This window comes from Artemia franciscana, chromosome 11 (assembly GCF_032884065.1).
Source record: "Artemia franciscana chromosome 11, ASM3288406v1, whole genome shotgun sequence".
NCBI lineage: Eukaryota > Metazoa > Arthropoda > Branchiopoda > Anostraca > Artemiidae > Artemia > Artemia franciscana.
Genome location: NC_088873.1, coordinates 36919287 through 36944844, shown reverse-complemented (window position 1 = coordinate 36944844; position 25558 = coordinate 36919287). Strand labels below are relative to the sequence as shown.

Below are 25558 nucleotides of genomic sequence, written 5' to 3'. Positions count from 1 at the left end.
CTCAATGCAAAAGGTAGCTGCACAGTAGTAACTGGATTATATTTTTTAAATAGAAGCGCAAACTCAAAAAACGAAAATGTACGATGCTTGGTCTCAATGAGCTAATAAGGATTTTCTTAAGAACCAATATTTTCATAAGTAGTCAAGATAATAGTGAGTTGAGTCTTATCCTAAGACTAAAATTTAAAACTTGCTTCAACTGCCTTGAATCTAGAAAAAAAATGTACACAGTTTTTTACTGTCTCTAGAGCTCCAGAAAAAAAAAATCAAACAAAAAAGCCGTAAATATTTTTCTACCATCTCTAGAACTCAATTATTTAAAAAATCACATCAAACTTAAATCAAATATTTAAAAAAATATAGATACGGTTGTTTACCCCCTCTAGAATTTATCAGTCTTTGCTTCCTAAACCTTACAGTAAAGTCAATCTAAGGTTTAATCTCAAACAAATTGCAATAATTTTGATTTTGGTAGCATTTAAACCGAAAACGAATTCTATAGAATATTTCGAAAATTGGTCACAGTTGGATGAGGTGAAATTAACAGGTTTTGGTCTTTTCTTCTAAGATGGCGAATTTTTCTAAATCAAATTATTTGCACTTAATAGAAAGTCGGTATTGATCACGAATATACACTTTTTTTTGTTTTGAACGCAAAATTCCAGTCATCCCTTTCTCCCACCCATAGATCAAGTGTTAAAATAGGTTTAAGATCAATATTTCGCGAAGTTGACTTCATAAAGGAAAAAACTGGACTACTAATGCAGAAGAGAAGTCGCGTCCATGTTAATTTACCATCACAACTTCTTTTCTTTTCATCCATTTTAAATTCGATTACCCCAAATTCTTAGAATCCGAATAGCAGCTTCTCACAACTAGCTAAATCATTGATCTTAATTTGAACAAAAAATATCGAATAACATGAAATTGCACAATGATTGAAGATTCTTTACATTTATTTAATTAATCACATTTCTTTTTCATCTTCGATTTAGACCTGAGCATTAGAGCAACTAGTTCCTTTGCAAAATTTGCAAGCAACATTGAATTCGATACCATTTCGATGACATCTGCTCCGGTCACTAGCACAAGATCCCTTACTACCACACTTCACAACGGTGAGAATTTTCTTTGGTGTAGCCGTAAGATCGTGAGAATAGGATGGAATATAATGTTCTGGAGGGACAGGGCTCTGAAGCACAATCCAAACTCGTACTTGAAGATTGGTTCGGAAACAGTGAAATTTCACTGTTTCTGAAGTAGGAGGTAGATCTTGGGGAAGGACGAAAGTTGTAGACGTTGCTAATTTCTACTGAAAAACTTGGTTTCGGTAACTTTCAAGATTGTCTGTAGACACTGTACAATATAGAAAGTGTAACGAATTGATATCCCAGGGGTATGCGAGAGCTACGGATATCCTAATGAGATAAGAAACCGCGGAAAGAGATTTGTCGAAATGGGTTCTGGAGATCTAGAAAAAAATGGCAGATCTTGAAGAGAGTTAAACCAGAGCAGATCTCGCTGAGACTAGAATGATGTCAGATATTGATTTGGAAAGCGGACTATAGCAAAGTGAATAATAAAGTAAGTTTTTTATATCTTGAGAGTTATTTGTAAGATTCGTATTGGGTAGGATATTGCAAGGTTTCACTAGCCCCAAAGCGGACCCGTATGCCTCCGATAGTAAAGACCCTTTAGGTCGGGCCGGCCACCACGCTACCGAGTTACCACGCTACCAGGCTACCACGCTACCAGACTAATACATACTCCGGTATGATCTAAATATAACTTTATGACTTTATGAACTCTTAAGGCGCTAAAACACAAATATAACATTTGGTGGCAGCGGTGGGATTCACTTTTTCAGGATAAAATTTGGTGGCGCGTCGGTCTTTGGGGAGAGTGAATATCTTGTAAGTGCAATGTTTTATTGCTAGTGTTTAAATTGAGTATGACAGGCTTTGCTACTTTTGCCGAGTAGTGGCGTCGCGGTCATCATGCCATCCTTAGTATAATCATCATGCAATCCTTAATATAATTTGAAATAAAAACTTTTACCGGTAATAACAGTCATCAAATTAAAATTAGCCTCAGGAATATTTTAAAAATTTAAATACTAATTTTGAGTCAATATAAAAATGGCTGTTGCAACCCCTTTATCTTTATCTGAAATTTTAAAAATCGCTGAACAGGTTCCTATTTTTGACGGATCTTCAGATGTTGCATTGTTTTAGGAAGAAATTGCTAGGTTGGGACAATGTGATGAAAGAATAAACGATGGGGTTCAGGTTAAAATTGCTTTCATGAGAACATTTAAGTTCAATAAAACCTACAAAAATGGTAATGGTTTGTAAATTGCTAAAAGAAAAATTCGGTCATAATAGTAGTCAGTCAAAATTGATTCATCAGGATCTTATTTTGTGTAAAGGAGAGGATCCATACCCTTTCATTGAAGCAATTAAACAAAAGGTGCTTCAATCACTATCGTTGTACCAGATTCAAAGGTACCAGATTCAACTGACGCCAGCGGTTCCGTTATCTATGACAGTTTACTGAAAAATAAGCTTTTGAGTAGTTTATCATCCGATTTGGGTATGAAAGTTATGTCGAGAATGCCAAAATCAGCTAATGAAATCGAATAATTTTAGTAAATGAATTCACAATTCGCGAGTATGGTAGGCTCAGGTTGCAAAAGCTAAATGTAACGGAAAACCCTCAGGCTACAGAAATTCAGACGCAGGTTCCGTCGGTCGATGAATCGCGAAATGTCAGGACTAACGATTTTAGGTTTAATAACGGGAACTTTACGCCACAGTCTTCTCGTTCACAAGTTGTTAGTAGGTCTAGGCCCCAGGCACAATTTTCAAGGGGGTCCTCTGCATCATTTTCGGATCGCAGGTCTCCGTCAACAAATTCTCGCAGGGCAGATAATGGTCCTTAAAGAAATTTCAGGGAAAGGTTTGACCGAAATTTAAACAATAGGCAAAATTATCGCAGCCCACACTCTCAATCGACCCCAGTTAGAAACTCCAATTGGCGTCCACGTCCAACCAGTCTAAAGGATCAAGTTGAACGCAGAGGTCCAAAAAGATGCTTTCGATGTGGACAATTAGGTCATTTGGCCTTTCATGTGTCGACTTAGTAGGGCTTTTGATCGTTTAAACTTGCGAGGGGGCGAAGGCCAAAACTAGACTTTCGCCCCAAAATTCGTCAACATCGTGTTGTATCGTACCAAGATTATTTCAGGCATAGAGATGCACCTTATATTCCGGCTGTTGTATGTTGAGTTTGAAGTCACTGTTTGGCTGACTCCGGGGCTACTTGTTCATTGATGAGTTACGAATTCTTTTGTAGACTCCCTAAACCATTTCAAATCAATTAAATACAGAATACGTAGAGGTTACTAGCGCAACTGGCCAAAATTTAAAAGTTATTGGTTCTCTCGAAGAAGAAATTTATATTGATGGTATCCCCTACAAAGAAAAACTTTTAGTAAATCAGTCTATGGAAATGTCAATTATCTTAGGCTATTCTTTCATGCGTCGTTATAACCCGATGATTGATCCCGAAAATGACAAATTCATTACAAAAAGAAATACATCAAATTCTATGTTGAAATCACCTCAACAGAAACAAGTTTATTTGCTTCAAATCAAAACGCATAGTATCCAATTATTGAACAAATGTACGATCCCATCAAATAGTGTTAAAGAATTATGGCTACGACTTCATTAGGACCGGTAAATTCAAATCTAGATTAAATTGTTTCACAGTCAGCAGAATTCTCAAATCTTGATTCTGAATTAAATATTCATGAACAAATTGTGTCGGCAATGGAGGGTCTAATTCCAATTATTATTGAAAATAGGTCGTCTAGGGATATCAAAATACCGAAAATGGTGATTCGTTCTGCTGAAATGGTGAACCCTAAAAATCCGTCGCTTACCCTTATCTTACCCCTAGATCCTCCTGCGCCGCCAGAGGCATCCAGGGCATCCACGAAGAGCCGCCAGTAATCCCGTATGTGCGCCGCTGCCCAAACATCTTCCCACTGGGGCTGGATCGTCGTGTGGATGTTCGACAAATCCCGTTGGTAGGTGCGACGCAGCGTGTTCTTGGGTCGACCTCTCCTGCGAGTTCCCTGGGGTTGCCACTCTAGGATCTCCCTAGGGATCCTGTCTTCCTTCATCCGGATCACGTGCCCAAGGTATCGCCATCTACATTGCCGGATAACGTCTGTGACCCTGGGCTGGCCTGAGATAGAGCGGACTATCTGGTTTGTGACGTGTTCCCTCCAATCGATGTTCAGGATCCTCCAAAGGCAGTTGTTTTCGAAGGCTAGGATCCGTCTGTCTTGTTGCTGATTCAACTTCCAGCACTCACTGCTGTAGAGAAGTGCAGAAAGGACGTTGCTGTTAAATAGCCTCAATTTCAGCTTCAGGGAATACTTTTTCGATCGCCATACTGGCTTTAGTCGGTTAAAAGCTCCATTGGCTTACCCAATCCTCTGCTGCACTTTTCGCTCACTTGATCCTGAATTCTCCACAGTATTGCCGAGGTACCTGAACTACAAGACCTGCTCAATGGTTGAATCTCTGCATTTCATGTCCAGAGGGGAATCGGTTGTTGCCATACTCTTTGTCTTCTCCGTGTTGATCTTGAGTCCAAGTCGGCTAGCATTTTCACGGATATTATTAAGAAGATCTTGGAGTTTGGCCTTGTTCCTCTCCATCAAGGCAATATCGTCAGCAAAATCCAGGTCGGCTAGCTTTTTGGCTTCTCCAATTTGGATGCCAAATCCTGTACAATCACGAAGTACGTAATCAAAAATGAGGACAAAGAGTAACGGAGAAAGGACACAACCCTGTTTTACGCCGGACATGATACAGAAATATCTGGTGTTCCCATCTTGGGTCTGAACACAGCATTCTGTGTTTTCATACAATGCAACAATTAGGGACGCTATTTTTTCGGGGATTCCATAGTACCGCAGGATTTTCCAAAGCGAGTCTCGGTCGATGGAGTCGAACGCTTTTTCGAAGTCCAAGAAAATCAGGTACATTTTTTTTCTCCATTCATTGGACTCCTCGATCATCATTCGTAGCACATAGATAAGGTCAGTACAGGAACGGGATGGCCGGAAGCCATGCTGTTCGTCACGCAAGTGACTATCGAGGGCTGTCTGAATGCGTCGGAGAATAATCTGTGCGAAGAGTTTACCCGCAGTCGAAAAGAGACTAATGTCCCTCCAGTTGTCACATTTTGTCGCGTCACCTTTCTTAAAAAGTTTGATGAGCGCACTTTTTGTCCAATCATCAGGTACTTTCTCAGACTTCCAAATGCTAGCAAAGAGTGTCAGCCACACAGTCATACATACGAGTGATGCTTTTATCATCTCAGCTGATATCCTGTCTGTACCTGCATCTCTACCATTTTTCAGCTTGCAGGCTGCTTGACTGATTTCTACATCAGACGGTTCTTCGGTGCTGATCCGTCGCTTAAGTCATTTGTTAATTCTGTTTCTACTACTGAATCAGATATAAGGATAGAACAAAACCTTTGCACAAAGAAGAAATAAAAGAATTTCTAGATAGGTTTCGATTGGATCATTTACATGCCGAAAGACGCATACAATTGGAGAAATAGTTGATTGAAAACCATGATGTTTTCGCAAAATCTGCTTTTGATTTAGGTTCATATTCAGAGGATCCATTTCACATCGAGGTTGAAAATAACAATCCCGTTCGAAATCGCCCTTATCCTATTCCATTTCGTCTTCATAAGGTGGCAAAGGACGAAATCGATAGAATGTAGGCTTTTGACGTAATTGAACCATGTAATTCACCCTATCTTGCTCCTTTATTGCTGGTCAAAAAGAAGGATGGAACACATCGGCTGGTGACAGATTATCGTGAGCTCAACTAGGTCATCAAGAAGGACTCTTTTCCATTGCTGCTAATTTCCGAAATTCTTGACAGTTTGGGAGGTTGTTCTGTATTCTCTAATTTGGATTCCATTTGTGGATATTGGCAAGTATTGGTGGACGAAGATTCACGAGATGTTGCTGCTTTTTCGGCTCCATGATTCAAAACATATCGATACAAGAAAATTCCACAAGGGAATAATGGAAGATTGAAAATCTTCCATATCCTCGAAATGTTAATGAAATAAAATCTTGCTTAGGTCTCTTTAGCTATTTTAAGAAATTTATTCCAAATTTCTCTGGCATTGCAAGTCCGCTCAATGCACTTACTAGGAAAAATACACCTTTTATTTTTGGCCAACAACAAATAGAAGCTTTCGAACAACTACGGGCTAAACTCATTAAAGAACCAATTCTTGGATTACCTGACTTAAGTCCGGAATCCGAACCTTTTCAAGTTTATACCGATGCTAGCAATTTTGCATGTGGCGCATTTCTAACACAAATTCAAAAAGGGTCAGAAAAAGTTCTTCATTATATTTTTCGTAGGTTCAATGATGCTGAAAAGAAGCATCTTGTCACACAAAAGGAATGTATAGCTGTTATATTTGCTGTAAGATCTTTACGCCAGTATTTACTGGGAAAATCATTTGTTATAGCATCGGATCACAAACCTCTTCAGTATTTCTTACAAAAGACGGATCATACAGACAAATGGGCTAGATTTCAGTTAGAATTGTTCGGCTTTGACTTTTCTGTAAAATACATCAAAGCTGAGAAAAATCTTGTTGCGGACGCATTATCTCGGTTGCCAGTCAACCCTTATCCAGAAAATTTAGCCACGGAATTTGCTTATGCGGTTGGGACAAATGGGAATAATCATGATATGCAGGCAGGATACCAAACCCCAAATTCCTCACATGTTATCGCTAGAAGTGGAAAATCAACCGACCATCTTGTCCAAATTTATGAGTCTGATAATGAGGGAAAATTGTCTGGGAAATCTGTGGGTCCAAAAGGAGAAATTATTACGTCATCTAAACCTTCTAATTTTATTGGAAATCAAATTTCAAGGGATAATGAGGACATTTTCCACGGTGAAATCAGAGAGCATCAACAGAAAGATCCCTTTTGCATGGCCATTAGCAATTATCTAAAATTTGCCAAAGATATGCCTCTAGGCGTTGCTAGAATCGTAATAAAAGAAATTGATGAAGACTTAGATTTTTTGTGTCATGTCACTATCCCCTCACAAAGATATAAAAGCTCCGATGTTCGTATACTACCTGTAGTTCCTCAGTTTTTAATCAAATCTATTCTTGAAATATACCATGATTCTTCTATAGGTGGTCATTTTGGGTTCTTGAAAACTTATATTCGCATTCACGAGAGATTCTATTTCAGAAATATGTATACAATTATCAAAAAGTACGTTCAAAGTTGTCTAGTTTGCTGTAAACGTAAAGGGCTTAATTATACTCCAAAAAGCCAATTGGGTAGTTTACCTAAAGTTAGTCGACCATTAGAGTTGGTTGGAATTGATTTATTAGGTCCACTTCCAAAATCGGTAAATGCAAGAAATAAATGGATTTTGGTAATATCTGATGCTTTTTCCAAGCATGTGACGCTGGTTGCTCTTCCAAATAAAACAGCTAATTGTTTAGCGAAAGCTTTTGTCGAGAAATTTATGCTTATTTAGGGCCCATGTGAAAATTTGGTCAGCGACCAAGGAAAAGAATTTTGTTCAGATATTTTAAATAGTATTGCTGAAATTTTAAAGATAAAAAAGATGAGAACTACAAGCTTCCACCCTCAATGTAATGGAATGACAGAAAGACGTAACCGTGAAATTACGAATTTGCTCTCCATTTATGTTTGCAAAAAAAGATTACTTTGACTGGGATAGTCAATTGCCGTACATTCAATGGTGCATTAATGCTGTTTATCATGAGAGTCTGAAAGATAATCCACATTTTATAATGTTTCTCCGAGAGCCGAGGTTTCCTTTCGAAGATATTACGAGTAGTCGCATATTCTATAATGTTGAGTCTAACTACAAGTCCGAAATGCTAGCATGTCAGAAATTATCTTATGATTTTGTAAAAGCAAATTTAGAAAGTGCCAAATTAAAACAAAAGGAAAATTATGATCGGGGTGCAAAACATATTCGATTCAATGTAGGATATTTAGTTTTGTTGCATTTGCCTCCAGTAGCCAGGCACAATAAGCTCGTTAGAATCAGATGGCTTGGGCCATATCGTGTCATTCGTTTAATGGGAAATGGGATAAATTTTGAAATTCGTAGAGTTGCTGATGGAAAAACAGAAATTATTCATCCTAATAGGCTGAAACCATATGTAGCTTCTCAGCCATGGGTCCAACTAAATACTAAACAATTTGACGGGATTAAAACTGACAAACCTAGAAAAGAAGTAACTTGGGCAGATGATCAAGGTTATAACCTTACTTCTTCAAACACAAATATTTCGACTACCCCTATCCTGACTAATTCTTTAACCGTACCTTTATTGGATTCCCCTAATCCTAGTATACAGACTCCTATTTTACCTGTTATTGACTTTTTACCGCCTAGCGATCGAAGAATTACTTTTACAAGGACGATTGACAATGACAATTCTATTGGTACCCCTGACACCAGTATGCAACCTCTTACGCCTTTACCTAGAACTCCTAGATTTCCAATACCCGACAATCCTCATGACAGTAACTATTCTGATCAACCCAGTCCTTTTGAGTGGACACCCCCACAACAACATCCAATTTCGCTTCCCCCTAAACTCGAAAGTCAAGACTCATGCCTCACGCCAGGTATATTTGAACAAAGTATTTCCATTGGTTCCGAAGAAAGGTTAATGTGGGATGATTATTTAGGACCTGAATATCCAGATTCTTCGCCTCTAACAGATAGTCATGCTTTGGAACTAAAGCAACTATTCGTTCCAGTAAAATGTTCGTCTCCAATGGCAAAAGTCGAGGTAGATTGAAGCCCCCCTAGAGATTTTATCGGTGGTCAAATTAGCGATGAAAATTACACGCGTCCAGCCGAATTGCTTGATTCTGAATTACCGTATCAATTGAATCTTTCTGAAGGGAATAAAACTGATGACTCAAATCTTCGCTTGCGTCGATATTTTTCAAGGGCAAGGTTAAGGTTCTTCGAGTTCGATCGCTCCACAAATTTTGGCAGACAAGGTATCTGAATCGGAACCCCTTGTCGATTTGTTTGCTCCAATTGAACCTTTAGTTAGGGATTGAGCAGGATCTTTCCCCAATCTTCGCAGGAACGGGCGAAAAAACTGTGGGATCGGTCAAAAACAATTTGTGAGGAAAATTTACAACTTTTTGACGAGGCAACGCAATTTCATAAACGTAGTGCAACAGAAACCGAAGGTGAACTTACACCATCGAGGCCAAATAAGGTTTTGAGGCAACCAGTGAGGGATACAAGGCCAGTTACAAGACTTAATTACGGTCGACTAGGAGGTCAATAAATTGAAAGAAAATTCTTTACAATATGACAGGGCATAATTTTAGATTTTATCCTTTGTCCCATTAGTTATGCATGCTGCCTGATATAAATTTATTATTTAACTTTTGTTTTGCATGATACATAATCTTAAGATCGGAAACGATATAAATCAAGAAATTTCGTTTTAGCATGCTTGCAATAAGCAGAAAAAATACACAGGAGAATAAAAAACTTAAGGAAGAGATTGAGAAATTAATGAGGGAAAGAGAAGTATTAAAAGAAAAGCTAGAGGCAGAGCAAATAAGAAGTCGCTTCTTGGAGGAAGATTTGGAAAACACACGATATGAGTTAAATGATACAAGAAGAACATTATCAGAACTGTTTGAAGCAGAAGAGGATATCAGAAAAATTTAAGAGACACAAAAGAAATTAAAAGAAGAAGAACAAGAACAAAGAAAAAAGAAAGCGAGAAGATTAGAGCATTCTGGTTTTAGATATAGACATTATTAACCGTGTGTCTAAAATTCTACTAACCATTTACTATTTTTTTTTTTTTTTTTTATGAGTTCTTTGAATAAGTCACATATGGTAATAGTTTGGTTACCATTCTTTGGTTAACCAAATAAGAAAATTTAATGAGAAGAAACTGTTTTGAAGTTTGCATTTGAGGGCGCCTCAATAGAACTTTACAAAAGTTTCGACGATTTTATTTTATTTATTTATAGTTTCCTTTAAACAATTTGTTGTTTTTTTTTAAACTGGAATGAAATACCAAGTAGTCATTTTTTCAGGATGACTTCTTACACAGCATATCTAACGGATCGTATATGGTGACAAGCAAGCCCAATTCTCAGGTTTTAGAAAGCTTTGTAAAATCACCGCTTAGAATATTGCAGATTTTAGATATGTCTAAAATACTGTTAAATTCGATTTCGCAGGACGCACTGATTGGATAAAAGGTTGATGACCCGTATCAAACTCAAAATTTAGAACTTGTGATCCAAGACATGGAAAGATTTTCAAAAAATAGTTTTATCGGTTCAGGATAAAATAGAGTATGTTGTAGAAACTCGCCAAGACGTACACTTTGAAATCAATCTTGCTCTCTCACTAATTGCATTTTTCATTGGTATAACTTTTACAATTTTTATTTGGATTTTCATACGGAGTTATAGAAAAGTTAGACGCATTAACGGAAATGTCTCCAAATTGCAAGATTTGAGTCTATCCACAGAGGAAAGGCGAGCGGTTAGAGAATATTGTTTTTTCGTAGGAGTATTAGACGGGAATCTGATATAAACCGCAAATAGTATGATAAATGAAAGCTCCACATTTTTCTTTTCAAGAAAATTAATTAGTAGTATTCAATCTAAACAATGAGAAAGTAGTGGTAGAAATGATTCTTGGAATTTCAGCTTAATTACAGCGTTTCAAATAGTGCATGCACTAAATGAAGTCAAGCTAGGTCTAGGACATTTAATTGTCCCATATGGAGGATTTCTGGAAGTCACTTCTTCAACTTGGACCATAGCAGGAGAATTTTCGTTCGACTTCTGTAAAGAAATTTCGGTTGCAACCAGGAAGTATATAGGCCAACTCATATATATATAGGCCAAAAAAAAGAATTTTTCTGTTGTGCTTTGCTTTTGTTAAATTGTCAAATTCCAAATCAATATCCGATAAAACCGTCAACAGATTTTTTCACAAAATTCTATTTTTTAATATTAACAGTTCTCTGTGTAGAATCCAGATGGTCGATTTCCGCGGTTTTGAAAAAAAAGGGACCCTAGCTCTCAAGAAAAGAAATTTAAGAAAAACAATTTCAGTTGGAAGGATGGGAAAGTGGCACAACAGAGTTCCGCTTTATCGCATTTAAACCATCATTTAGAATTAATTGCACTAAATTTTGTAACACAGGATCAAGGAGGGACACTAATGCAATAGCATTAGCTGTCGTAAGAATGATTGAAATGTTCTAATATAGTACTCTCTGCTCCTGTGAAATTCTTCAACCTTAGTTTCTTTTCTATTTGGATTTCTGAAAAAAAGAGAAGAGGAAAGAAGACTGGATGGATTTCAAGAACCCACTGGTAAATTAAAGAAAGTAACGATGGTGCGAGCTCCTATGGAACTATATAAATTTTGTCTTTTGTGTTGTGCCAGTAATGAATAACATGGTTCAAAACTTTCTGCTTAAGATTTTCTCTTCTTTGGTAGTTATGGTTTTAATTATATAGGTTTAAATTTGAAAAGTAAAGGGACTTAGATGCCGGGGGGCATCTATGGTAAGGGGGGACGAATGTAACGAACTGATATCCCCTGGGTATGCGAGAGCTACAGATGTCCTAATGAGATAAGAAACCGCGAAAATAGAGTTGTCGAAATGGGTTCTGGAGATCTGAAAAAAAAGGCAGATCTTGAAGAGACTTATACCAGAGCAGATCTCGTTGAGACTAGAATATCAGATATTGATTTGGAAAGCGGACTATAGTAAAGTGAATAATAAAGTAAGATTTTTATATCTTGAGTGTTATTTGTAAGATTCGTATTGGGTAGGATATTGCAAGGTTTCACTAGCCCCAAAGCGGACCCAAATGCCTCCAATAGTAAAGATCCTTTAGGTCGGGCCGGCCACCACGCTACCGAGTTACCACGCTACCAGACTAATACATACTCCGGTATAATCTAAACATTACTTTATGACTTTATAAACTCTTAAGGCGTTAAAATACAAATATAACAAAAGTACAGCCTCTTCCCTTGCTATATTCTCTTCTTTTGAAGCGTCAATTGCAGAAAACGTTGAAGTATTTTCCCTAACTTCATCGTAGTATCTCTGCCATTTAAGTGCAATCCCTTTACCAAGTCTCTAGTTACATAGTAGTCCCTAGTTGTACCTGAAGTGGCTGGCATAGGCTCACTCTGCCGTTTGACCTTGTCGTGCTCAGTAATACAACGATAAAATAACAAAATCAACAAGTCGGTATCGTCACCAATAACCAAATTGTCCGAAGTCTTCGAACATTCAACCACTAAAAGCACAATAAGCAAGTCAGCGCCAGCTTTAATTTGGATGGTTTTTTTACCTTCGCCTCGTAAATAATCAGACAATACATTGACAACACGGGCTTTATTCTTTTGGCACGAAAGAAATTCCTCTTTTTTGGTGATCAGTCTCATTTCTGGGCTAAATAGTACTACCCGTCCAGTGACACGTTTTTTCTTAGATGAGTCACATCTTTTGTTGAAGCAGCGATGTCGTAGCCATGCAGCCAATAATGGCGTCAGGAAATTTGGCCGAAAAAAAGCTCCAATATCGGTATATGATCTCCAAATATGTTTCTTTCTTCACCCATAAAATCCTGTGAAGCAACACGTTTGCGTCTAAGACACAGGTGCAATTGAGACTATGTTTTCCCCAATAGAATCAATACTGAAGTAGCTTGATAGCTTTTGCTAGTCTTTGTTTATTTGTCTTTTGGAACTTTCTAGAATCATCAAAAAGTGGCACGGAATAGGAGCAAAGTTCGTGTTTAAATGAAGATTCTTCGTCCATATTTAGTCTTTTGCGTACAGTTCGAAGACCTTGAAACGGCAATGAAGGGCTTATGCGGTGAATATCTTCATTTTCCGCTTTGCCTTAGTAAGGACTGCCTTATTTTTCCGTTTGAAAGAGTGCTCCGTTGGAGATTTCCCTACCATTCCATCAAGAATCTTCTTCCCGACTTCGTCTTCAAAGTGATAATGGATAACACTCCAAAGAAGATGACTGCTCGACAATGTCAATAATTATTTTTTATTCTTTGCAGTCCATTTGCTGCCTTGAAATACTAGAATCTATGTGCTAGTCGCATGTGTGATACAAAACATCGGTCAGGTCTTGCATCAGAAGATTAACGTAAGCACATGTTGGACGTTCGATTAACCACTTTAAGTTTCTGTACTTTCGTCACTCCCCTAACTCTAGTCAATCCGGTTTCCTTTTTCAGACTTCTTCTCACTTCCTGTTCTATACCGAATCTACAGATAAACCGGCCCAAAATCTGCCCTGTCCAAAAAACCAAAATTCCAAAAGCTGAAGATTGCTTTAGGGGTAGATAAAAACACATCACGAAACTTCAACCAGATTATATGTTTATTTATAAACATATAAACTACCTTTATAGGAAATAATTAATATTTAAAGACTGTGTTATTCCGTGCAGCGGTACAATTTTTTATTTAGCTATTTTATTTTAGCAATTAGCTATGTTGCATGGGTACTTAGCTATATTACTTAACAATTTTGTTATTAAAAAATAAAATAAAAAAAGCTAGTGATTACATTGTCAAAAATATGAAAGCAAGGATTGCAAGTGCATAAATATTCATGAAGCAGGCTTGAAAAAATAATTAAAATAATAATAATAATATTATAATAATAATAATAATTATTATAAAAATAATTTGATGAAAATAAAAATATGAAAGCAAGGATTGCAAGTGCATAAATATCCCTGAAGCAGGCTTGAAAAAAATAATTAAAATAATAATAATAATATTATTATAATAATAATAATTATTATAAAAATAATTTGATAAAAATAAAAATATGAAAGCAAGGATTGCAAGTGCATAAATATCCCTGAAGCAGGCTTGAAAAAAAAATAATTAGAATAATAATAATAATATTATTATAATAATAATAATTATTATAAAAATAATTTGATAAAAATAAAAATATGAAAGCAAGGATTGCAAGTGCATAAATATCCCTGAAGCAGGCTTGAAAAAAATAATTACGTTAGGGGTAGAGAAAACACATAGTAAGACTCCTTAGAAATTTCATCATGTGTTCACTAGCAAACCACATTGAAATATCTCTTACCTTTGTTGTAATCTTGGGCTGAGGCAACGTAACTCACAGAAGGATAATTTGATAACTTGATACTAGCTTTCTCATATACTTGTATTTCAGAATATTAAAAGGTTAAAAACAGAAATAGCAGCAAAAGCCTTATATTGTTCTTCAGTTTTATCTGCCAGTCAGGGAGACTCAAAGATGAATTTTATTTACATTTAAATGCTTACTTAACACCAACCACTGACTAAAATAAGGGCAATATTAATTTCTAAATCAACTGAACTTGCTAAATCACATATGAGGGGTTCAGAAACCAAATTGACAAAAAACATCCAAAAAGGACCAAAAGATACAACTTCTTGCTGAAAAAAAACTTGCTAGCAACGACTTTTCTACTAGCGTTTCATAACTGCTAGCAACGTTTTGCGATGATTTACTACATAAAGTTTCAAGGGTCTCCAACTAGTCCAGTTAGTATTTCATTTCTTTGTCAAAATTGGCAATAAAACAGCATAGAAAGATACTAGTTGGTCCATTGACATCGTCGATGATTCCTTCAAGACATTGCTTTATAATTCATCAACCTCCAGGGTCCAATTTCCTCTTCCTGTTGAGGTATTAAAACTGTGAGCAACGATCTTGGCTCCGTACTCTTTTCTTAAGAAAGACATAAATTCCATAGCGGTTATCCCATTAACTAAAATTTGACCATCAGTTTTAAATTGTATAGTTTTAGATAGACTGGATTCGATATTTGACAGCATGTTTCATTCCTTTTAAGAAACATGCAACGTTAGGACTAAAGTCACTCCAGGTGCTTGGGGAAGTTTCTCCGACACGAAGAAAAATACCTAAAAAAAAAAAATTTATAACAGTTGGGCTATAACAACCGGGTGACAAATTGTTTTTTTGTTTTTGCTTTTTCAGCAATGCCAGTTAACGTACTCAATTGTTGGTGCAGTTTTTCAACGTCTATACCATTTTCAAAGAACTCTTACAGAACTTTAAAAATTGGTTTCCCTTCTGATTACTATAAAATATAAAAACAAGTTTTTTCAACTGAAGTCGTCATTCACTCATCAGTCTCTACACAGGAGGGCAGCGAAAGTTATCAACAACAACAGCAACTTTGGAAAGTATCAAGAAATAAAAGAAGAGCAATAGGAAGAGAAAAAATTGTTAGATCAAAGAAATATTTCTTCCATTAACCTAATTTTTTATACTAAAGTATTTATACTATTAAAAGAGCTTTTTAATCTAAATAAACGGTCTTTGTGTTTCAGGAGTCGTTATTGAGGAATTGTGACAAAAAGTCAGAAGGAGGAGTCAATCTCCTTATATACGGAATGGTGACTGTTCGTTTTCATTTTTAACGTTGATCCTGACTTTTAGTTGAAAAAAACCTGTTTTTTTATATTTCTGGTCAATTTTCAAACAATGACGGGAATCAGACCACCCGCCCCCTCCACAAAATTCCTCCATAGAAATATTCTTCCATATTCTCACGTAAAACACCCACTCCCCATAAAATTTCCCGTGGACAGTTAAATCATCACTGAAAATACCCCAGAAAATTTCTTGGGGGAAATTCTTTTTTGGTTTTTCCAATCGGGCTGGAAGTCCCGCCTTCCGTGAATTTTTTTCCCCTAAAATCGCCCTCCCCCCTCGATAAAAAGTTGTTTCCATGAAAAGTTCCCATGGAGAATTTCTCCAGCGAGAAATTCCCCATGAAAAATTTCTCCCACGACAAAATCCCCCATGAAGAATCCCTCTTGCAAAAAATTCCCCTCACGAAAAAATCTTCCTTAAATATAAAATTGAGTGGGCAAAGAGAAAGTGAGACCAAATAAACAGAATTTCATATAGAACTTCTGGCAAACACCCACAGTGTAAAAATGTCCTCTGGAAATGTCATCCCTGGAAACTTCCCTCCATGGAAAATTTTCCTCTTGAAATACCCCCCCCCCCCCCCAAAAAAAAAGAAAAAATATCCCTAGGTTTCCCAATAACAAACGTTATATGCAAACATCCGGTGAATTGCGTATCTTATAATCCTTACCCAAGAAACTACGTGAGTGATGTAATCCCCAAAGGCATAGGACATTTCAACTATGCTTAATCAGATGCCTTTCCTAAAAATGACATGAAGAGGGACTAGTTACCTTTCAATATTTTTTTTGTCACCTAAAAACAGCACAAGATCTTTTGATTTCTGTTCAAGTGAGCCCCTTCTAGATCCTCTAGGACTCAACACAATCACTCCACAAAAAAAAGAAAAGAAAACACGCATCACGGTTCTATCATCTAGAAAAAATTCAACATTTCGTGATGTGGAACTAGAAACCACCACATCAGGGTTACCTGACACGCTGAATCGGATGATATGATTTTCATTAACATCGACTGACTTTTAGGGTGTCTTTCCCCCTTTTTCAAAAATCAGGATTTCGTGATGTGGAACTAGAAACCGCTACATCAGGGTTACCTGACACGCTGAATCGCATGATATGATTTTCATTAACATCGATTGACTTTTAGGGTGTCTTTCCCCCTTTTTCAAAAATAAGGAGAATTTTCAAGACAATTCAAGAATTGACTGCTCTAGAAAATACGGTAAAATAGTCCCTAACCAAGAGGAAATTCAATCAATAATGAAAAACTAATCCAAATTATGGTGATTCCTGGCCTTTTTTTTGGTCTTCAATCGAACACTTTTTTCTGGTCTCTAATCTAACGCTAAATCTGAAGGTATGATTTCCATTTAGATTCTTTGATTTTTAAGGGGTTTTTCCTCATTTTTCAAAATTGTGTAAATTTTTTTAGGCTTATAACTATTCATAGGTAATGTTAAACTTACTGAACATTGCACATTTAGGATCAGCCTGAAAATTCAATTCCTTTATTGTATTTATTGTCATCAATATTGTTTTTTGCAATTTTGGTTAATATTGAGACGAGTCACTCTTTTTTTAAAGTTCGTTACCACGATCTTTTTCACAGTAGGTATCAGGAGAGTTCATTGCTGCTCAATTACTCCCTTCCTCCCATATGCCACGGGACCACCATTCCAGGATTGATATTGACATATTATGCAACTTTAATACACCATATCTTTAACAAAAGCAATTTCCCTCGACAAAATAAAGTTAAAATTCTATCCGAAAAAGAAACCCTTAAAGATGTAGCAAAATGTACATTTTGATAAAACAATAATTTTTCATAAATAAATAAATGACTAACAGACTGTTTTACTCATAATTGAAAGGATTGCGTTTAAAGATTAAAATATTGATGACTATTTATGGAAAATGAAGCTAATGAAGCCAAAACGTACCTAAAATGAACTAAAGCTATATCTACTATTAAAAATGAGAAAAGGTCTGCATTTCAAATAAATTTTTACTGGAATGAAATGGTTTGTAATAATCTAAATTTGGAGGTTTGAAGAGGCGGAGGAGGCATTCCTATTGTGCCTGTTTTAAGCATTTTTTCACAATTACTTTTGATTTTAAACTAGCAACAAGAACGAGAAGTTTTCAAATCGCAAGGCTTTTTAACCATTTTTTCGTACTTTCTTTTGTAAGCTTTTTTTTACAGTTTTTGCTTCTATATTCCTGTGGATAAACTATATCAATGGGATTCCTTTTTTGACACATGAAACGAAGAAAAATAAATAAATGAAAAATAAAATCAAATAACCACAATCGATACGATTAGATACCGAATACCCTTCATTGCTAACAATTATAAGCTGAATGATAAAATTCTGTTTGATCTATCTCAAAAATCTCAGCAAAAATCTCAGCTAAATTTAAAAAGCAAATATTAAAGATTGTTTGCTAAAATTTTGACTATTCACCATTGATGATGGAAAATTAAATTATTTGATCTTCTTATTTGGGTGTTTGTGTTTTCTGCCCCTGTGTCTGGGATGGCCTCCCACGCCCCTCCTGGCCAATATTTATATATTTACTTATCTTTTATGAGTTTTTTTCTATTTTGTTTGTCTTTTACTGTATTATATTTTGAAATCATTATTACGATGAGATGTTGATGTTTTTTCTTATGTTTTTGCACGTCCCAGCCTTACGAGCTCTGCTCTCTGTTGGGGTATAATATTGTTTGTGTATTTTTTGATTTGAATAAAGAAAAAGTTGAGTTGAGTTGAAAGTTGAGTAGCCGAGAAAAATGATGGTAGTGTCAGCCAGAGAAGTTACTAGCCAGAATGTTTGGGGAGAGGATATTGATTTATTTTACCTACTGGCTGATAATTTATACCGACTACTTTCACCACTAAACAACATAATGTACCTTTCTAATAAGGAAAAGGGGATCACAATTCAGCCTAAAGAATCATAAAATATAAGGAACAATAGCTGCTTAGTTCTTTTTCACATAACAGCCCAAAATAAGATGAGATGTCGCATCATTCAACGGGCTGGCTCCAGAATTAGCAATTGCCTCTGAATAACACGCAGGCGGACGTCTAGGACGGTGTTTAAGTTGGAACTCGTCATTGGATATTGAACCAAAGTTTTCCGCTACTGCTTTCGCTGCCTTAATTTGCCTCCTTATCTGATCCGGGTCTTCGAGGAGGAAATCTAAGATATCAGGTGTCGCCCTGAGATTTTCATTAGCAGTCATCAGATTGAGGTGTTCAGGCTGCAACTTTTCCACAAGAACCTTCGTCCTTAGCACAACCTGACGCAGGAACATAATAAAGTCAAAGTAAATAATAAAGTCAAGCGTCAGAATAAAGTCAAAGCAGGTTATGCGACGCTGCAGAACATTAGCTTTTTCTTTTATTATTTTGTCCTCATTTTGTTCTTTAAGCTCTTTGAGAGCCTCCACAATAGTGTCTAGGCTGTTCTACAATGCTATCAAACTTTTTCAGATGTAATCTGAAAAATAAGTGCCTCTTTGCTTACGGCATCCTTTTATAAAAACTCTAGAATCTTGTCGGCAAGTTCTTAACTGGTAACTTTTTCAACTGGTACCATGTCTAAAAGTCTCTGCTGAATGGTGCCATCGCAGTCAACATACCTGACACTAATAACAAGCCTTTCTTCTTGCGCACAGTCTAGAGTGTTATCTGCGATAATTAAATACACACCAGTATTTTTCACATCAGTTACAATTGTGCGCTTGATTTCGTTATCCAGTACCTCAATGAATTGGCTTTGCAAAACACCACTAAGATAGTTCACCGTACTCCTTTTCATCATTTTTTCACAAAACCAGTTACTGAAATGTAGATCGTAGCGAGTAACGAGGTTAATAATTTGACGGAAATTTCCATCGCTGTCATCAGCCGTGCCACGAATAGCTATCTGTTGTTTTCCTAGTGTTTTTACTATATCCATAAGAACGTTGACCCCTCGTCAGTTTTCAGTTAATTCCTTTTCTTGCTGGCTTTTCAAGGCCTTAGTCTTTTCATCGGAAGGATGTGGAAAGTTTTACATCGGAAGGATGTAAATCCTTCCCCCACCAACCACTGGGAGAGCGGCTGCAACAACGCACGGCTTAAATATATAAATTCCAGTGATCTGAATAAAAATGACATCAAAATAAAACAAAAATGACATTTTTGAGTGTGCTTTGGCCCTCCACATCTTTGAAAAAAACAGATGATTTAGTTATTTTTGAGGAGGAAATTTTAATTTCTAAAGTAAATGGCTAACCACAATCTTTTAGAGACGATTGAGATTCAAAAATATATAAATAGAGGCCTTGCTATAAATAGAGATACTGGAGATATTTCAACAAGCCCAATTTATAATAACTTAACAATGAAAGATTCAAATAAATTTTTATCAGTTTAAACTGAAACCACTTGTCCACATTTTCAATGAAAATTGAGTCTATAGACAAGCTAAATCTATTGCTAAGCAAAGAATTTTGTAAAACCAATTGATGAATGGTCGTTTATTTATTCTGGTTTGTTTGATTCAGTGTGTATTTGTCTTGTGTCAAATTTACTTCAAAGGCTAGATTTTTTTTTCTTTCTTAGAACTGAGGACGACTTTGGCAGAGGTCCGTATTTTTTACTTATAATATATTTTTTTTCTTTGTTTCATATGTCATGTATAGCCAGAGTGGTCTTAGAATGTGTTTGTTCCTTTTTTGGTAAAACCAAATTGTTTTTCTTTTAAATAAAAATTGCCAATCATCAACAGATCATCCGTTGTACTCGTAATTTATCAACAGTGTTCACCCTTTTAAATGCATCATTTGTTTTAATAGCAAATCTGAAATGAAATGAACTCCACTTTTAGGCTTACATTAGTTCCAACCCCCCCCCCGTTAGTTTACTGCCATAAAAAATTATTTTAAATCGCGATTTGTTCAATTATGTACGTTCTACAGCCCTATTGGTTGTAGTGCCAATTAAACTACTACGAAAGAACAGATAATTGTTATTCCAAAAGTTTAAAGCGTAAAATGAATATTAAACATCATATACATCAACAATAAGAATAAAAAAAATTTGTTTTTGTTATTCTTAATATAGTTTTTAGGTTTAAAAGTTTTATTCTAATTTTAAGATAAAAGGCAAAATTGAAAATTTTTGGAAACATTCGATCAGTTTGAAAAAAAAACAAAAAAAAACTTCAAGATAAAGATCAAAGACGAATCAATATTTGTTTAGGTTGTATACCTGAATTCTTCTTTTCTTTCGTTTGCACCTCGATTTGAGATTGTAGCTTTGCAAGTTCCAGCTGTTGCCTTTCTGCAAATGAGCACATTAAGCCTAAATGATGACGGGTTGATTCTTCTTCATGTTTTTCAACTGTATATTGCGTCCCCTAAAAGAAAATGCTTCAACCTTAAAATGCAAACAAGACGTCAATCCAATTTCAGTATTGCGACAATAATTTACTAAAAACATTCCCCTACCGTAGTGAGTAAATAGGGTTTTTCATTAGTCATGAAACTAAGCAGAAAGAAGAAAGGGTATCTTTTAAACAGATTCCGAATGTAATAATTGCTAGTATCACAAATTTCCCCCAGCCAACCCCCTGCCTCCTAATGGTGCCAACTATAAGATTACACTGCAACCAATATCAGCTAATTCACAATCTTTCTCTTGATGATTAGGAGAGAGTTATACAGTTATCCTCCAATGAGCTATGGTCTCTGGTTCAGGTCCTCCGAATGTGGTGGTCAACCATTCCTGCCATATACCTCCCTAGGCAGAGGCAGATCTAAGTCTATGTAAGTAGGTAATTTACCATATTTTGTTTCAGATTGGCTGGATTTGGCCTGATGCACAACTATTGATAAGCCCAAACCGAAAATTTACTATTTTCATTAAAAACATTTCTAAGGACTTCTTTTCTTTACGGAGTGCAAGTTACAGCCATGTATAGATTAATTTAGAATGTTGTCATTTTTTATTTGACAAACTTTTTTACGCTCTGGTCCATTCTGAGAGTGGAAGGTTGAGAATTTGGTCTTCTCGTTGATACCATGCATCTCAAGCAAATTCGTCAAAAATTAATAACACAATATGGGACTGCTACCCAGATCTTCCGTAGCTGGTCAAACAAACAACAACTTCCACAATTCACAACAAGGCTTTCTTTTTGTTTGGCAGGTTTGGAATCTGGTTCTTGCTTGAAATTATTATCCACTGCCCATATACAACGTCAGGCCCAACTGGGACAACTGGGCCAAGCAATTTAGGGTTTCTTTATTATCAAAAAGCGTTTATAAGTAGCTTAACGGTAGGTTTAGTAGGCAAAATAAGAAAGAAAAGAAAACCAGTTTAACTTAGAGAACCAAATTAGAAGAAAACCAAACCAATTAGAAGAAAAAAAACCGATCTCGAAATTTTACGTGCGATTTAGATTTAATGTAGATTAAATTAATTTAATCTTACAAAGTTTTATGTGTGAGAACTACATATGCGTCTGCATCTACATTACCTTGACTCCACATTCGACTTTTTCAAAGCTGCAGTTCACAGTCAAAGCTGAGCATGACTCTTTAATATGAGTTTCTATACCTTCTTCAGTGAGGCCTGCAGTTTCACAGCCGTGGGGACAAGCAATGAAAGTAAGAGAATGTTTTCCATTATCCTAAAAATGGAAAAGTCTTACAAAGGTGTTTTTGGATGTAAAAAAAATGCGTTCAATAGACCATTTCCAGTTATGGATGTAAAGTTGTCAATAAAATATCTTTGATTTAAGAATATTTAAAATATATTTTTTTTCCTTTCCTACAGAAGACATTATAATCAGCCATTACATCACCAGCAGGGTTAGATATAAAGTAAATTTCAAACAAATTATCTATTTCTAAAATAAAAATTTTTCGTATACATAACTTTGAAACTAAAAATTAAAATTAAAATGTTTTTGAATTTAAATAAAACAGTCTGAAAATGGACCTCAATTTCAACTATATACATTCTTTCTTAGAAGAAACTAACAGCCAAGATTACTGTTTAGAACAATCTAAATAGCAGACAAAAACAAAGTTAATTGTCACATAATGCAAGTTATTAGCATATTAGTGTAACCATTTAAGTTGTACAGCATTGTTGAGAACTCAGGATCAACTCTAAGACAAGGACTGTAGTTGACTGGCTTTAGAAACATACAGGAATATAGAATTGTTTCATTTGATTTAGAGAACGTCTGCAAAAAAAATGAAAATCAATAGTCTATTTCATGAAGTTAGGTACTATAAAAGCCTATTAAAAATCTTAAAATCATTTCAATGAAGTTTAGATACTCTAAAAATTTTGTTTAGTCCGTCTAAAATACTTTATTTGGTTACAAAAAAAAAAAAAAAGTCCGTAAATTTTACAAACAATATAAAGAACACTTGAGAAAATTCTGAAATTTAGTGAGGAATAAGGCCAAAAGATAGTGGTAGTTTTTCTCCAAATGACCAATTTTTCCAAAAATGTGTCGAATGATTGATTTTTTAATAGTAACATATTTAAACAGTTAATGTAATTGAAAATATCCTTATCCAGTCAAAAATCGAAGGAAACTTGATTGTTTTCAAGGAATACTAACGAAACAAAATAATACAACTGTGGCCTAACAACAAAAAAAGAGGAAAAAATAACTTACTCGGATTTCTTTGGAGCCACCTAATGAGTCGTCAGTTACCACAATGGCTTTGTTTAAACATTCTGGTGCAGCTAGTAATAGAATGTTGTCAGTACGGTCTTGGAATACATCCATGGAAATAGGCGACTCCACCGTGCCTTGATGTTCAACATGAGGTATTTCAGGAGCAAGGGTGTCTTGAATAATTTCAGGGTTAACAACTGGTTCGTCCAAGTGTTCCCGTGGGCTCGCTGTTGCAGCAAACTCTACTGCACCTGATATTTCAGGAGACGAACACGAGGACATGTTGAGCTGGGTAGGAGGTTTCTGCAGTTCAATCAGTCCATCAGTGTTTAGGTAAGAGCCACATACAACAACGTTTTGATTTTCTGTCGAAACATTAGTAGTCTTGATTGTATTCTCCTCTGTATTTGCAGCCAGAACGGGGTTAGCAGCCAGAATTGCAATAATTTTTTCAAGTTTCTCCTCTATTTTATCTAATCGAGAGACCGAGCTCTCAAAAAGGTCTCTTTTAAACTGAAATACAGGAATAACCCTTAGGAAAGCAACATATCGAAGCCAAATACACATTGCCTTAATAAAAACTCTTGAATATGAATAATTAGAAAAAATTTAATACATGACATCCTACTAATTCAGTCATTAAAATTTGTCTACCCTTGACTTAGCAATCAGTCATTAGAAACCAGCACATTTACTTTTCTTAAGAGGGGGGGGGGCAAAATAAAGTTATTTAATATTTTTACCAAGAGTAGAAAAATGTACTTTTGGAAGCAACCCACACCCAAAAGCCGACTTCTTCACCCTCTTCCACTTCACTGCGTATGAGCCTGAATAGAAACTTGCATGATATTTGTTTTTAGTTAAAGAGTTCGTTGATACAAAATGTTTGAAACACCTTTTCTTTTCCATTCTTAAGAATACTCTACAAGCAACTTAAATCCTTATAGTTTGCTGTAAAGATTTGCAAGAAATCCATCCCAGTACCCCATCAGTTCAGTCATTTAGCCAGCAGTTGTTAATTTAGAATTGGATTCAAATTAAAATCTTTTGTCCAAAATTGCTGATGTAGTTTTACTGCATTAGATTGCTTTTCTTTTTGGATCAGTTTCATCAATTAAATCATTGATGAACGTTTTACAAAACAAATGTCTCGTAAATTTAATCCTTTAGTCATGATAATCCTTCTGACTAAGCCCTATCCAAATATTTCTTTGTTTTTTTAACAGCTAATCTTAGAAAAGTTACAAATCCAAATTATCGCTTTTTTTAAAAAGATGGTGAAAGCAATACTCCATGTACAAAATTTTATGTTTATTAGCAAGAAATTAAAATTTCAAGTCTAGGACACTAGTGGATGATTGTTAACTATTAGGGGAAAAACTTTGTATTGGCTTTTGAAATGTGTGAGTTTCGTCCTAGACGAAGCGTCTATGCAGTGAGTTCTAGGGTACTATTTTATGCAACTAACCATTTAACAAGAACAATCCAAGCAGCTAGGACAAAAAACATTGAAAAGACATCTGGATTAATAATAAAAACAAATGAAGAACGAAAATTTTACACGTAAGAAACTTACGGAAGAGACAATTTATAGCGAGTCAACAACGAAAGTAAACACAAAGGAACAGTTACAGGTTGTCATGATGGCGAAATTCAAGGATGACTAATTATAATTTGGAACTTTCAAAAAATGATAAGCGAAATGATCAATTGACAAATAAGGCAATACTTGCAGGCTAAAGCTGCTACTACTACTACTACAACTTGTAATCCAACACAGCAAAACAAATCAAGTACATTCTCAACCATTCTAGGTTGAAAAGACTTTGAAATGCCAAATAAAAAAACATTGTAAAATTTAGCCCACAACCAAATATTTAAGCAACAAAAAACGTGTCGACCAAATTAGAACTAGAGCTAGTTCTATTCCGAATACAAAATGCAAGGAAAGTCTAAAGCAATTCAAAAATACTATCTCTGACTTTGAATATAAAGTGCGCTCTGTCGCCAAAAATATTCGGAGAAAAAGAATTGGAGTGATTGCTTGATCAAAAAGCTAGTAAAACTTTAGAGAAATTACAAGTAAATTAGTCAATTCTCTCAGAGCGTTTTAACTCGTTGAAATAGATAAAAAGCAAGGACATTTGCTTTTAATTTTCAAATAAAAAATAAATAAAAATAAACAAAAAAAACGAGATTTTACTATAAGGCCA

At 35.5% G+C, this 25558-nt stretch overlaps 2 protein-coding genes across 12 annotated transcripts in view; one reads left to right on the top strand and one right to left on the bottom strand.

Moving 5' to 3' along the window:
- The window catches only part of LOC136033171 (GRB10-interacting GYF protein 2-like), a 461255-nt gene that overhangs the window by 128943 nt on the left and 306754 nt on the right, over nt 1-25558 (top strand). The window lies entirely within an intron of this gene.
- LOC136033157 (uncharacterized) lies at nt 14229-23927 on the bottom strand. Its single transcript, XM_065713815.1, has 4 exons — nt 23343-23927; nt 22185-22337; nt 20915-21062; nt 14229-15107 (listed from the first exon to the last, which is right to left on the bottom strand). The coding sequence occupies exons 1-4, from the start codon at nt 23910-23912 to the stop codon at nt 14989-14991; spliced, it is 990 nt and encodes a 329-aa protein (XP_065569887.1). The 5' UTR covers nt 23913-23927; the 3' UTR covers nt 14229-14988.